Genomic DNA, 14,717 nt, shown 5'->3' with positions numbered 1-14,717 from the left:
GTTTGAGTAAGTACTGCAGATGCTTTAAAATTAAATCAAGTTTACAGGATGCACAAAAAGTTATGATTTCAATAAGGTAGCATACTGACAAATTTCTGGTGAACTCATTCACAGGAATTGTATGGGAGGCATTTGGAATCACTGAACATTGTGGAACACAGATTACAAAATAATTGATGACATAAGGCATTAACTCTAACACTCCCAACAACTGCACCATTCTCATTTCACTTTAGTTCTGACATTTTGGTTTTAAATGTGTTCTGTTTTAGTAACTGTACTTTTTAGACCTGTGTTATCAACACTATGATATGAGATTAGCACCTTAAGGTTTCAGTACATGTGTACACAACACACACATGCAATGTTTTATAAATAATATATTTGTACAAGTAAATTGATTCAGAAATCATTCCATATATACACTAGCAATATGCTACAAAAAATTCTGTATTTCTTCAATAACTAATCTCCTCTTAAAGATTCCAGATAATTAGATGCTTCTTTAGAGATGCGGTGATATTTAGCAATTGCAGGCCGATAGTAATACGCTTGGTAATCACTTCTCTCTGCCATCTTAGCTTTGATTTCTTTTTCAAGTTTCCTGAAAAAATAAAAAATAGCGTGACTAAGTAAGATAGTTTTGCACAAACAATTACCTATCTATATAAAGAATGTAACAAAGGAATGTTCAAACTGTTCTGGTAATTTCATAACTAGACAAGAGAGCTAAGCGACAAAAAGAGGTATGGTTCCACTCCATGAAAGCTTTATTATGCCACTTATATTTATTTCCATTTCCTTTATGATAAAACATGGTGTGGTGAGGCTGACATGACTAGGGTCAACTCAGACAGATGCCATTCCTGTTTACATCACTTTCAGATACCTAATCTTTTGACTTTGCAGTATCTCAGTATTTTAGTTTTGAAAGCTATCTGAATGACCTGAATGACATACATAGACTCATGATGAACAAGTTTCTCACAATATTTCTGACAAACCTGTTTGCACCATTGGAAGCTGTGGCTGTTCAGGTATGGGCACATCAGGATTTTACCGTCTGTAAAATTCTGAGCGCTTCTCGCAGGGAGTCCACTGTCCTCAGTCGCACTGGCCAAACTTGGTTGACCCAAGGCGACATACTCAGATGTGAGGATCCCCCTCACTGCCATTGCAGAGACCTCCTGACAGTGGCCCACCTACTCATAGATTGCCCTAATTTGGCTACTTTGAGGTGGCATCTTAATCGTGCTGACACACTACCTCAAGTGTTAGCAGATGACACCAACTTGGCCGACAAGATGTTACATTTTGCCTGGGAAGGTGGTTTCTATTCATCCCTGTAAGGTAGTGTTTTCTGGCCTCATTGACCGCCAGAGGGGTGATCGGGTGCCCATCTCCGGCTCCGCCCCGTCCCCCCTAGGGCTTCCTTGGCATCCCTTGAGTGGGTGGTCGAGCCTGGCCTGTACCCTTTCCACTTTTTTTACACTATTCTTTTTCATTTCTTGGTTTTAACAACTTGTCTTGACTGTTCTCTTAATGATCTCCTCCTCCTCCTCCTCCTCCTCCTCCTCTCTCTCTCTCTCTCTCTCTCTCTCTCTCTCTCTCTCTCTCTCTCTCTCTCTCTCTCTCTCTCTACTGTGTTAGCTATACCTAGGCTTTCCAGAATTTGCATTTCACCTCTTTCCTTTCATGACTGCTCCTGATTTTACACTTAATACATGACAGGAGAAAAGACCTTGCAGTTCAGTCCCTTTCACTCCAATCGACCAACCACCATGAACACCTCATTGCATTTTTAACACCACGTGGTGACATCGTCATCTTAATACATGGGTGGGGCATAGGTGTCCTCCCAATTTTTATCCGTAACTTTTTGTCCCATTGGTCTTTCCGTGATCAAGTAGGTGCGTCACACAGTCTCCCTCACACACAGTAAATCAGTCTCCTGTAAAATTCCATTTTGAGAGTAACCCTTTTCCTAATAGCAATTAAGATTTGTAGAGATTGTGGACCCTACAGTCCCACATTCCATTTATGTTCATGACTTCTGTGCCTGGTAGTACTTTAGATGCCAACTACAGTGCACCATAAGTACAACCATGGACCCCCATAGATTGTGTGGTACATTGGCTGGGGAGATCTGGTACCTCAGTGGCAACCGGGATCTCCACCTTGGGCACAGAAGGAGTACATGCAGAGTCCAGTGGCGAGGCGGCCACCAGAGTTTCCTTCACCTTAAAGGACTCTTCTTCTTCTTCTTCTTCTTCTTCGAAGACAATGACTGATAAGGTTCCTCCAATTGGTTTCTGAGACACAGGAGGAATGGGAAGTCCGGCAGTCAGCAACCTATGGTTCCTTCATCCGGCATCTGGAGTCTGGCGGTGGACCAGCAGGAACAGTGGAAGGAAGAGCCCCAAAGGACCTCTTCTCAGCTAGGGAAGCCGGAGGAGCTGCTCTGGCTAGGGGATGGGAACCAATGTCCCTCACAGCTGGGGAGAGAATACTATCAAAGTGGGTGCAGTGAAAGCACCAGAAGGGAGCCAATCATCTGGGGGACAGGTATCAGTAGGTGGCTCTGAGGGGCCACTGTAAGTGGAGCAATAAAGAAGGAGATGGTGTTGCAGCTGTTGCTTAATACTGTGTCATTTGTCTGGGATTAAGATGTTCATACTTTTTTCTGGCCTCCTGATATGTGAGCTTGTCCAGAATCTTACACTCTTGGATTTTCTTCTCTTGCTTAAAAATGGAACAATCTGGTGAGTGGGGAGAGTAAAGCTTGCCGCAGTTTACACAGAAGTGTGGTGGGAGGGGCACAAGGAACATTCATGTGCAACAGACACCCACAATCTCTGCAGGCAGCAGTGGCAGTGGAACAGGAAGACATATGTCCAAACTTCCTGCACCTGAAGCATGTCATAGGAGGAACATAGTGTTCTGCATCACACTGGTAAACCATTACCTTCACTTTTCATGCAATGTATCATCCTCAAAAGCCAAGATGAAGGCCCCAATAGCAACTCATTTTTCTCTTGGTCCCCTATGGACCCAGCGGATCAAGTACACACCCCTTCCCTCTAAGTTGGCCCGCAGCTCATCTGTCAGCTTGCAGAAGATCATGGTGAAAGATGATGCCCTGGACTGAACTGTGGAGAATGACAGTCACAGGAATGTCACAAACTTCTCACTACAGAGCAGTCCCTGTGAACGTGCAAGAGATGATGATTTAACGAGGAAGGAACCATTCTTCATCATGGAAATGGCTGCAAATTCCCCATATTTGGCTTTGTGGCCAAAAATGTGTCCCTGTCAACCCTGGTATGGACCAGATACTGGGGGCAGGATTTTGCTCCTTGTTGTCTAGTCCTGCACTCCTCCGACACCGAGCGAGGTGGCGCAGTGATTACACACTGGACTCGCATTCGGAAGGACGACGGTTCAATCCCGCGTCCGGCCATCCTGATTTAGGTTTTCCGTGATTTCCCTAAATCACTCCAGGCAAATGCCGGGATGGTTCCTCTGAAAGGGCACGGCCGACTTCCTTCCCCATCCTTCCCCAATCCGATGACCACGCTGTCTGGTCTCCTTCCCCAAACCAACCCACCAACTCCTGCGACACCATGGCAAGGAAAGAGAATGACCTGGGGTCATACTTTATTACTGATGTTGACTGAAGTCCATTCTGATAGTGGATTACAAGCAAATTAGGCAGTCACTGGTAGGTGAGCTCTCTCAAAATCCGCACTGAAATTTGGATACAAGTCCCTTAGTCTCAAGAGTTCAAATAAGTCACCTGTGCACCATTCATTTGAACCAAATGCGTAAAACATTTGTAAGAAATATGGAGATAGCTGTCCATCTTGTATGTATTCTTCCCTAGTTTCAACATAGCGACACCTACACTTTTGCTCTATTGGTGGAGGAGGGGAGTGCAAGGCTGGAGACCAGATGGTACTAAAAAAAAAGAAACAGCAAAAATATGATGTTTGTATTTCAGGAGACCATAACGTAGCATCTGGTTATGTATTCAATCTGAGCATGGAGCTATGTCACAGCAATGCACCAAGGCAATGGGAAGTTCCTGTTCGTAGCATGGTTAATGTATGCTTCTGAGGACTGAGAATCAAAGGATTGTTAAATATTGTTCATTCATTTTTATGGTGGTGGAAGGTAGGAGGCTAACTCCCACATGCTGAGGCTTGAGCAAATTGTGTTGTCAATTGTACAGCAAGAATAGTGACATCAGAATAAATGGCACCATCCTGATAGATGCCCACGATACTGTATGATGACTGGTGTCCATAAACACAGTGTATCCACTGGCTGATACCTGAGGAGAGAGGGACTGCTGCTTCTATTGCTTATAATGTCACAGTATTGGTACATCCTTTGGGAGGGAGTAAGATTTATCGAAATGAAGCTACGCCAGCCACCATTCCTTACATTCCAGCATGGACAAAAAGAGAGAGAGAGAGAGAGAGAGAGAGAGAGAGAGAGAGAGAGAGAGAGAGAGAGCGCTGGGGGTTACATATTGGTACATATATAGCCGAGAAGGTGCCATAGGCTGCCTAAAGTAAGTGGACAACCTGGGGTTTATAACTGAATAATACCTGTTCTAGTATACTACCTCACAGAGATTTTTGAACTGCCTCACAAAAGACTGAACATTAAAATGCCCTAAGATTGATAAGCATGTGGATAGTTAGAAGATCAAATCAGTGATCAGCTGATATGTGACCTCCCCATCTGGAAATAGATAAATGTTACAGAGTATAAGATTTATGTATGTTTGTAAAAGCACAGCCACTGCTTGAAGTACGGAGTGGGATCTGTTAACTGGTCATGTAGGCCAATGTGGAAACGCCACCAGAAGACCTCCCAGGAGCTTGATTTTTGTTACGCACTTTGAAATAAGCCAGTAGCACCTGTTGGATTCCTGTCAATTTGCATAATTTCTGTAGGTGGCATTTGGCAGACTGTTAGGATGTGTCGGTTGGATGATTAAAGGGACCAAACAACTACGTCATTAGTCCCTTTTTTCTCAGACACAAAGGTATACACAACTGTTCATCAGAGATGGCCTACAGCCCAAAACCTAAAGGAAGAAAACCCCAAGGTCTGCCAAAGTTCAATGAAGGCTAGATAAGGAACAAAAAGAAAAAAGGGAGATTTAGCAAGAACAGTCACTTACCAGAGGTACCCCACTCAGAAATAGCCTAGGAAAGACTAGCACCATGGACAGGGCAAGAGAAACAGACAGACAAAAATTGAACAAGTCAAAGAAGTCAAATAGACAATGCAAGAGGGGGAGAAAGAGTAAAAGAGCAGGTACGATGAGGGCTAGGGTGGACCACCAAGCCCAGACTGCCACAGCCCAGTCTGCGCAGAGGAGGTAACAGTGCTCTGCCAAACCTTAAATGGGCCGATAAGGTTAAGTTGCCCTCCCTTAAACAGAGCGGTAAAAGCCACCTTCACAAATAAAATGTAAAACTAAATCAGCTGCTGAGGCATTGTCTCCTAATACTAAGGGTAGTGAGTAAGGGACTAAGAGTCTGCTATAGGGCATCTAGGTTGGGCAGTTCAGCAAAATGTAGGGTACCATCAAACCGGAACCATAACGACAATGAGATGGGTCCTCGTGATGGAAAAGATGACCCTGAGTCAGCCAAGTATGGTCAACACAGAGCCAGCAAAGGATGGTAAGGTCCTCGCAAGCGGCCTGCATGGAGGACCTCCACAGATTCATGGTCTCCTTTATCATCTGTAGTTAGTTTGGTGAAGTCAGAGAGTGAGCCATTCCATATCCCTAAAACTTCACGGTGTAATACCAATTGGAGATGTTTCCAGAATACTGATCTCAAGAGTTGGCTTACTGGTTGCCAGATTGGCCAGGCTATCAGCAAGTTCATTCCCCTGGGTCCCAACATGGCCCAGCGTCCAGACAAAGGTCACTTTGTGTCCACATTGTTCAAGGGCATACGGGAAATTCTGGATAGCCATGTCCAAGGGATGGTAAGTGTAATATTTATCAAGAACTTGCAAACTGCTCGAGTAGTCACTGCAGATGTGAATGGACTCACCGATGTGGGGACGGATGTGCTAAGGAGCATGAGAGACTGTTAGGGTTATTGCATCCATCTTCCCTTCAGTAGTTTCTTTTCTTTCGGAATTTTATTTCCAGCTTGGAAACATTGGGATAGGTTGCTGGAATTAAAGATGAATGGGCCATCCTAAGGCCTATTTCCCAGGCTTCCATCAGCCTCTGGTCATTGTTGGGGGATGCAGTGCTGGCGGTTCATGGGGTGGTGGGTGGAAGGTAGCCATCCCCCAAGAGTGATCTGTTGAGAAGGATACTGCTCTGCTTGGGGAGGGAACATCAAGGCAAATGTAGAAGGAATAACAGGGAACAGGCTTGGGAGCCTAATTGGTACCACTGTTGAGAGGGGAGAGAACATTCTTATTTGCTGTATGTGGTACCTTGGTTACCACCGTCAAGAAATTTTCTGTCGTTTGTACAGAATGTAAGAGGTTATATTTCTTTTGAGCCTCAGAGTACTTTAGTCAGAGGTTTTATATTCCTGTATTATGTGAGCTTTAATAAGGACATGGCATGTTTGTGGGGGGATAGAAAGCTCTTACTCATAATTAATGTGAATCAGTGGTTCCCCCACAAGGATGTTCTCATGTAATGGTTGATCACAGTCTTTACAGAGTGGAAGGCCACCATGAAAGATTAGCTTTTGCATCTAGTTGAGGCTCTTATGGGGTGTAATTGTGACAGGGATATCATCAAGCTTGTTACACAAGAACAGGGCCCATGGCAGAGTGGGTGATGACAGTTTGATTAATGCTGATCCTATTCTCATTTTACTTATTGAGGTGATTTCTTCTACTCATCTTCAGTCTGTTCTACAGAAGAACGGTGGTTTTATATTCAAAGAGAATTCCTTATCCATTCTGGAACAGACGAAGTATTGGGAAGCAAATTTTTTTCCTCGTTTCTTAATGTGGTTTCCTGCCTTGCCATGTCCCAGATACAACTAACACATACTCCTAGGCATACCACATGAACATGACACCACACAAGCAAACATTTAAAATGGTCATCCAATGTACCTAATGGCTTCCAGGGGTAACATAAATTTGATGTTTAGTACATCATATATTACTTTCTCAATTTACAAATGTCAAATAATGTTATACTCATTAAGAGGTATTATTTAAAGATTTAACACAATACGTATTGAAGTTAGAAATAATGTATACATCTTGAGGCACCATTATATATGGTGCACAAACTGCCCAGACTATCTTTCTTCATTTAGGATTTGATAATAATTAGAGCATGTCACACTTTTTCCTGTTTTTCCTGATGAAAACAACCCCCCCACCCCCCCCCCCCACACACACACACACACACACACACACACACACACACTGAAGAAAAATGTTTATCGCTTACTGCATTTTTGCTGTTCCTGCAGTAAAGCTTCAGTGTCAGGTATGATGTTTTAACTTATTTCTTTAGTATTAACACTACTGACTACACATTTTTCACAGTATACACATATACTGCTGATGTGCCAGCAAAATAATAACATTTTACAACACTCAGGAGATATGACATTCTAAACACTGAGATCAGTGAAAAATTAGCTGTTTTTACACCAAAGTTGTTTTATACACAATTCAATTATTTAAAGAACTGGGGGTAGGGGGCAGGACTACTGGTATATGCTAAGGGGGTTAGAACATGACCAAAATCACAATTTTTCGATAAGCTCAGTTCGCATCAAGAAGCCACCATGGTTTACAAGTAAATGGGAGGATAGAGTTTGAGAAGAGGGGTCATGGGCTGATGTTGCAGCATAGTGTAAGAAGAAATATTCCAATGACTCGGCACCCAATCCTTGCCACACACAGGTTTGCATCAGAGGTGTGAGCCCCATGGAAGGTCCTGATTCGAGACTCCACGAGTTTCACGTGCCAATGTCCTATCATGAACATATTCAATTATTGATAATATGAACGGATAGATAAATAATCTACTCGCTGGGAAATGGTAGGGGGGAACACACACACACGAAACAATTTAAATTTTACAAGCTTTCGGAGCCAGTGACTACTACTTCTCGGAGAAGAGTTGAAGGGGAAGGGAAAGTGGTGAAGTAAAAGGACTGGAGAGGCTTAAGGAAAGCAGTACAGTTCAGAAAAGTCACCCAGAAGCCTGGGACAGGGAAGGCTTACCAGACAGGATGAGAAAGCAAGACAGAGATTACTACTAAAATTTCATGCACAGATCAGTAAGAGTGAAAAGCTAAGTGCACTGTATGTAACAGAGATTACAGGGGGTGATGGCAAAAAATAGGCAAGTCAGAAAGTGAAAGATGTAGAAAACTGAAATGTAATGAAGAAAAGAGTAGTTACTGTGAATAAATGCAGGATCTGAAGGAATTAATGTTAATTAAGACCAGGTGGTGGCAAGAACCAAGGACATGTTGTAGTGATGGTTCCCACCTGCAGAGTTCTAAGAACCTTCCATGTCTTCTTCCACTATTCTTGTGGCCACTGTTGATTTAATTCGTAGTGCCTTACATATCTGCTGTGGAGAGCACCTGTTGGCTTCAAAAACTCTTCTCAGGTGTAGAATCTCGTCCTCCAGACTGCTCTCATCAGCAATGACATGTGCTCTGTGTACTAGAGTTCTGGGTACACTCATCGTCTGCGAAGGATGGTGGCAGCTATTTGCACGTAAATATAAATCTGTATGGGTCAGTTTTCGATACACTGCACGTCCCATAGTGCCATCATCTTTGCAGCGTACCATCACATCCAAAAAATGGGAGACACGGAAAGTTTTAGATCCATGGCTTTCCTGCCATTCGTGGGAAGCCTTTCATCAAAAACAGGACGGGTTCTCAGCAAACACAAATTGAAAGTGATTTTTTGCCCTCCACCAAAGACTGCATGACTCCTGGGTTCCGTTAAAGACGATTTGGTACTTCGGAAGCCTGGGGTTTATGAGATACCCTGTGAGTGCGGCTGTTCATACATCGGACAGACGACACATACAGTCCAGGAGAGATGCATAGAGCACCACAGATACACCCGTCTCTTACAACCTATAAATCTGAGGTGGCGGAGCACTGTATTGACACTGAGCACTCTATGGTGTACAATAATGTCGAAATTTTAGCCTTCATCTTCCTGGGACTCCGTAGTGAAAGAAGCAATTGAAATTTGGTTGGCTACAAATTTAATTAATAGAGATAGCAGCTTCAGCTTGGAAAAATCATGGAATCAAGCAATTTCTGTCATTAAATCACAAAGACGTCGTGACGGCGCAGCTCTCCGTGACATATTGATATCAGCTTGTGGAATGACGGCAGAGCCATAGATTTAATTTCCATGCATATGTTACACCTCTTTGCCACCTATCAACATCTCTGGCACCTTGTGTATCTTTGGCCGCATACACAGTGGTTCGATGCTCAGGTTTAAAAGGACAGAGCAAGTGGTGGAGCGTTAGTCGCCTCGGCTCACTCTGAAGATGGCTGGACAGTATTCAGCCGGAATATTAGAAGAAACATTTCCAATATTCTTCTCACAAGCAACACTGAAAGGGATCAATGATTCATTAACATTGCTTACAAACAATTTAGAAACAGACATCTCCCATTAGAGTGCACCATCACAAACTCCACCATGTTCTCTGCAAATGCGATCCATTTCAGCACCTTGATGTTGCATACAATGACACAGTTAACATCAAGTGTAAAATCAGTGGTGTGGCACATCTAGTTTTCTTCCATTTATATGATAACCCAGTTGGTTCCCACCATCTTCATGTGGTATAACTGTGACAGGCACTAAGGATAAAACCGTCTGCACTGTGGTGCTCACAAAATTTGCTCATACACCACTAAAGCACACACTGTTACCATGTTGCATGTTATGCGGAAGTTAGCCAAAAACAAAATCACAGAGGTTCACACCTACACTATTGACCTGATCTGGTCCGCTGTTCTCCAGAATGAAAACAAAGTTGAAAGGGATATATTTTCATGCAATGGCGTGTAGTTAACAGCAAATTATTGAATCAACTTTCTGACAATCTTGACAACAGCTCAGTTTGGCTTTCATTAAAATTGAGAAAGTAATATATCTCACAAATGGTTCTGTTAGACTTAAACAAGAACAACTATGCTGTTGAAATTTCTGTGAGCACATGTGAGACTGTTTGGATCATAAAATTCTACTAATGCAACCTAAGATATTAGGACTTTAAAGGCATTCAATTGCACAGATGTACTCGTGTTTTAATAGCAGAAAACAGATTGTCACATTAACAAATGCTGGCACAGAAATATGATAGAATTCATAGTAGGTACACATGACAGAGCCCCACAAAAGTCAATCCCCTCCTCTTCTTGATCAGTAAAAGGGCACTTGCAGCTTTTCAATGTATGCTGCTGTTGGTTAACTGTTGGCCAACTGGAATACTCGTTTGCAATTTCCTATAGTGCCAATTCACATCCAAATTGTCATATTCCAATATGACCTAGGCCACAGGCTACATTAAAGATCAGTCTTCTCTCAGAACATCTTGTTTTCTTCCTGGTCTCCATATCAAAAACATATCAATTCACATATTTTGCTGAAAGGAATCATTAGATTCAGCACCCAGATAATACTAACAGAAACGAACTGCTAATATGAGCATGCAGCAAAAGATCCTTGGTACATCATAAGTGCAGATAAATTATCTGTCTCGATCACTGTAGAACTCTGAAGACTGTAGTGTTTGCTGATGAAGGACCAAAACACATGCATACCTGACAACCAGCAGGCTTACAACTGATTAGCAAATCATTCAGAGATTCATATTACAAAAATAAATATACAAATAAAAATGGCTATGGGTACAAGCAGTGTTGATCAATGAATCACACTGGATGAGATCCCAAGCGCAGCTCTTAGGTAGCAAGATGAATAATAAACTGAGGTAAAACAGCTGTGGGTAAGAAACCAAAAGTTCAGTTTTGCCTGCTTTGCACTTCTTGTTAGAAATTTCAGGTCAAGAGGAATATTTGATACCAGTCATTGGTTTGGTTTTGTTTTGCTTCAGGACGCAAAAAACAACCGGGGTCATACACACCCGAGTCCAACGGTAGAACACGAAGACAGAGGGGAGTTAAAAAGCGACTACACATCAGCCCCAACTGACATGAGAGAAGCTAAAAACATACTAGTCATTGGCTTTTACCAGTGATGTAATGTTAACAGTTCCTGTGGTGTCACCTTTCGGCACATATTTTCACAGCTTGGTTGAGAGTTGAAACCAACAGATGTAAAATCAAAAAACCTTTTTACAATGACACACTGATCCATAACTTAGCCCGTCTGAAAAAACAATGGCACTGATCATGTTACAGTCATCATGCTGTTTATCGCATTTGTCACATTTCCTACAGCACTGTTCAAAGCCGATGACTAGTATAGAATATTCCTCTTTATTCAAAAATTCTCCGATCGTATGTACATACAGATAGAACTTTCTAATAGACTTTTAGTCAATACTGCCATTGGGTGTAATATGATGCAGAAAAGCAGCTAAAATCTAACAGTATTCACTCTACAGGAGCGTGTAGTAAGAGTAACTATGTAAAGTTGAGAAACATGCTACACAGGCATTTTCATGGACATTAAGATTCTTGCACTTACATTTCAATACAGATACTCCACAATGGTTTTTCTGGTTAATAAAAGGGTGAATTTAGGATGATCTGAGTAATATCAGAAGTAAAAATAACTGTCATACACACAAATTATCCCCATCCAAGGTTCGGGAAAGAGGTTAGCATTCTAGTACAAGTATGTGTTAAGATTGCTGGTGGAAATCAGACAGGAGATAGATAACTGTCAGTTACTAAAAGAACACCACTAATGCTGCTACGTGATGGCCAATCAACTGATTAAAAAGTGCGCAGCACAGGCAGCTAGAAAGAAACCCTATTACTGTCAGCCCTCCACATGCAGGGAGATTTTTGTTCCCTCTTGTAATAAAAATTCTGTTAAAACCTTACAACTGGTCATTGGAAAAATTCAAGGTGGCAGAACAGCAGAATTGTGAAACAATGTTTCATAAGATTTCTTGTTTTTATGAATTAAAACATTGGGGATAGTGAGGTGGATGGGGAAAGACAAGTGATCAGGTTTTCTTGTTGAAAGTAATAACACATTCACTCTTACACATACGTGCATAGGCATTGCCAACATCTGCACATCGTAAACTTTACCTGCAATTCTCCTCTACAAAGTTATCTTGAAGTTGTTATGTTAGATTTCTCATTCAAACTGGGAATTAAAATAACGAGTCTCACCTTATCTTGGCTTTCTCATCCTCTTCATAAGAATAATGAAGGAATTTTTCATATTCTTGTTGCGGATTTGGAAATAAGTACCGTGCAAGAAATCGTGTAATAGGGTGCTGAAAAGAAAAGTAAATACAGCCTGTATTAATTTATGATTTGTATTGCATTTACATTTTTATTTATTGAATTATTCTATGCATTCAATACAAAGAGGAGATGAACTATTGTTAGTACATCAAAAATGCAAAAAACGCCTACCTACAATAAATTTGCACAAGGAACTGTGTCTATTTATGATCAGCACAAATAAACTAGCAAATACAAAAACTTACTTCAGAGGAAAATCAATATTAATAAGAATCACTTTCCAAATTTTGGAAGGGGAATCTAGAGAATATGGTAGGTGGATCATTGGATGAATAAGGGCTTAGGCTGCCCAATGAATTCTTCTAGCATACTTACAAAAACGCTATCATATATGTGTTAACATTTTAAACAAGGAGAGAGATTAAATTTTGATTTTAACCATTAGATGAACAGGAAAAGTAATAGCCCCTTTTATAAAGATGCTGTATGAGTACATAAAATGAAAATGATAGAAAGAAATAATAGAACAAACCTTACAAAAAATACAAATATAAACAAACTGCTACTTCAGGGTTCGAACACATTACGACATTCAATCTGTTCGTTTTGGCATAAATACGAACAGTATAAAACTATTTATAAAATGGTCAACAGCTGTTATCATGTTTCCCTCAATTTCTACACAGCAAATATCCACTAAGGTGAAATGATCACCGAGACCAAATTGAATTGAACTCAGTCTTGTAGGTACATAACAGTGCTCTATGAGGTACGTAAAGAAAAATTTTTTTGAAAATAATTCTTACTGGAAGTAACAAAAATTGATTTTTGATACATACCCTGAAATATTCCCAATGTTTTGGTTCATAACCTTCGGGGATTTCTGCAAGTGTAGCAGGACCAACAAACACGTTCGTAAAGAAAATAATTAAACCAACTGGTATTGCTCCAAGGAATATGTAAAAGTGTAGTAAATCCTTGTATTTATTCCACTGGAAACGAGATGGCTGAAGTGGCATTGTTCTTGGGCCATGTCCACTCATGCATCTTATTGGAACTGAAAAGAAGGTCTCTAAATAAACACAAATTGGTCTGCTTAAACAAGTATGGTATCGAAATAATTGTTCAGAGTTCCTGGTGGTCATATTTCATCAATTGCCATTTGCCGTATGCCACACTTCAGTATAAATAAAATTTATACTTGCCACTGTTAACATTCTTTAGGGCAGAACTTGTTGCTGTCACTATGTTCGGTCTTACTCTCAACAGAGCTGTACTCAACGAACTCCAAACCACCATCCCGTTTTCTTTTCCGTATCGTATTTACTCCCACACAATCACCTCCTTGTACAAAGCATCAAACATCTGTCGGGCGGAAGACCAACCACACAGAAAACCAAAGACTGATTTGAATGTCCGGAGGGCCTTCGCAAGTTCAACAACATTGTCAAACATCCAATGTCTTGATCGTCTGAGGGAGCATATTAACGTTTTGTCAATAGTAGAAATATTGACGAGCAGTATTGATGGACCTCAAAATATTCTCATTATTGTGAATACATACTGAACGTGTGAGGCCAAGTACTGAAGGTCTGACAATATTCAGTCGCTGACAGAGCTTCAGGAACCAGCCATGCGGCGCTAGTGTGTTTATGTCAGCACGCCGTTGCGGTAGATCATATCTCAGATTTAATTTTTAAGAAGTATTTTAACACGAAATAATTTTAATAGACATACACAAGAATAATCCCAAGGAGTATCCCCTAGACAATGATTACTTCGTTGATTTGAGAACATAGTATAGACTGGTGTCTTACATAGCAGTTTGAGAAAACACTCCCATTTCGAAAAATACGTCATGTATCTGCAATTACTTGTAAGAGGTCTGCGAAATACACGCCAATTTCATCAAATTATCACAAAGATAAAAAACTGTTTTACATTAACTGCCTGAACACGTCCTTGCCAGGCAGATATAAGTGCTTCATGGGTTTCCACAAAATTTTGATAATTGTGCTAGCTGATATTGCAGAACTAAACTTCGAGCATTAGAATGACCTTGACGCCAGAAATCTCTAAATTACTCTTAATCTCTTGTCGAATGCCTCTTTCATTAATGTAATTTGCTTCTCTCTCTCTTATCTGGTAATAGCGCTAATAACTTGATGTATGATGCAGGACTCATCGGAAGATAATTTATGAAATCTTTCGGGGCCGTGGTTCGGACTTCAGTCAATAAATTAACAAGTGACC

The 14,717-nt window shown here is 41.1% G+C and overlaps 1 protein-coding gene across 1 annotated transcript; it reads right to left on the bottom strand.

Annotated features, from left to right (window-relative positions):
• Nucleotides 1-362: 362 nt before the first annotated feature.
• Nucleotides 363-13,841, bottom strand: LOC124544783 (NADH dehydrogenase [ubiquinone] 1 beta subcomplex subunit 5, mitochondrial). The gene is made up of 4 exons (XM_047123466.1): nt 13,670-13,841; nt 13,304-13,521; nt 12,387-12,493; nt 363-604 (listed from the first exon to the last, which is right to left on the bottom strand). The coding sequence occupies exons 1-4, from the start codon at nt 13,761-13,763 to the stop codon at nt 466-468; spliced, it is 558 nt and encodes a 185-aa protein (XP_046979422.1). The 5' UTR covers nt 13,764-13,841; the 3' UTR covers nt 363-465.
• Between the last annotated feature and the right edge of the window lie 876 nt (nt 13,842-14,717).

The sequence above is a fragment of the Schistocerca americana genome, chromosome 8, assembly GCF_021461395.2.
Source record: "Schistocerca americana isolate TAMUIC-IGC-003095 chromosome 8, iqSchAmer2.1, whole genome shotgun sequence".
NCBI lineage: Eukaryota > Metazoa > Arthropoda > Insecta > Orthoptera > Acrididae > Schistocerca > Schistocerca americana.
This window is presented reverse-complemented; position numbering and strand designations above follow the sequence as displayed.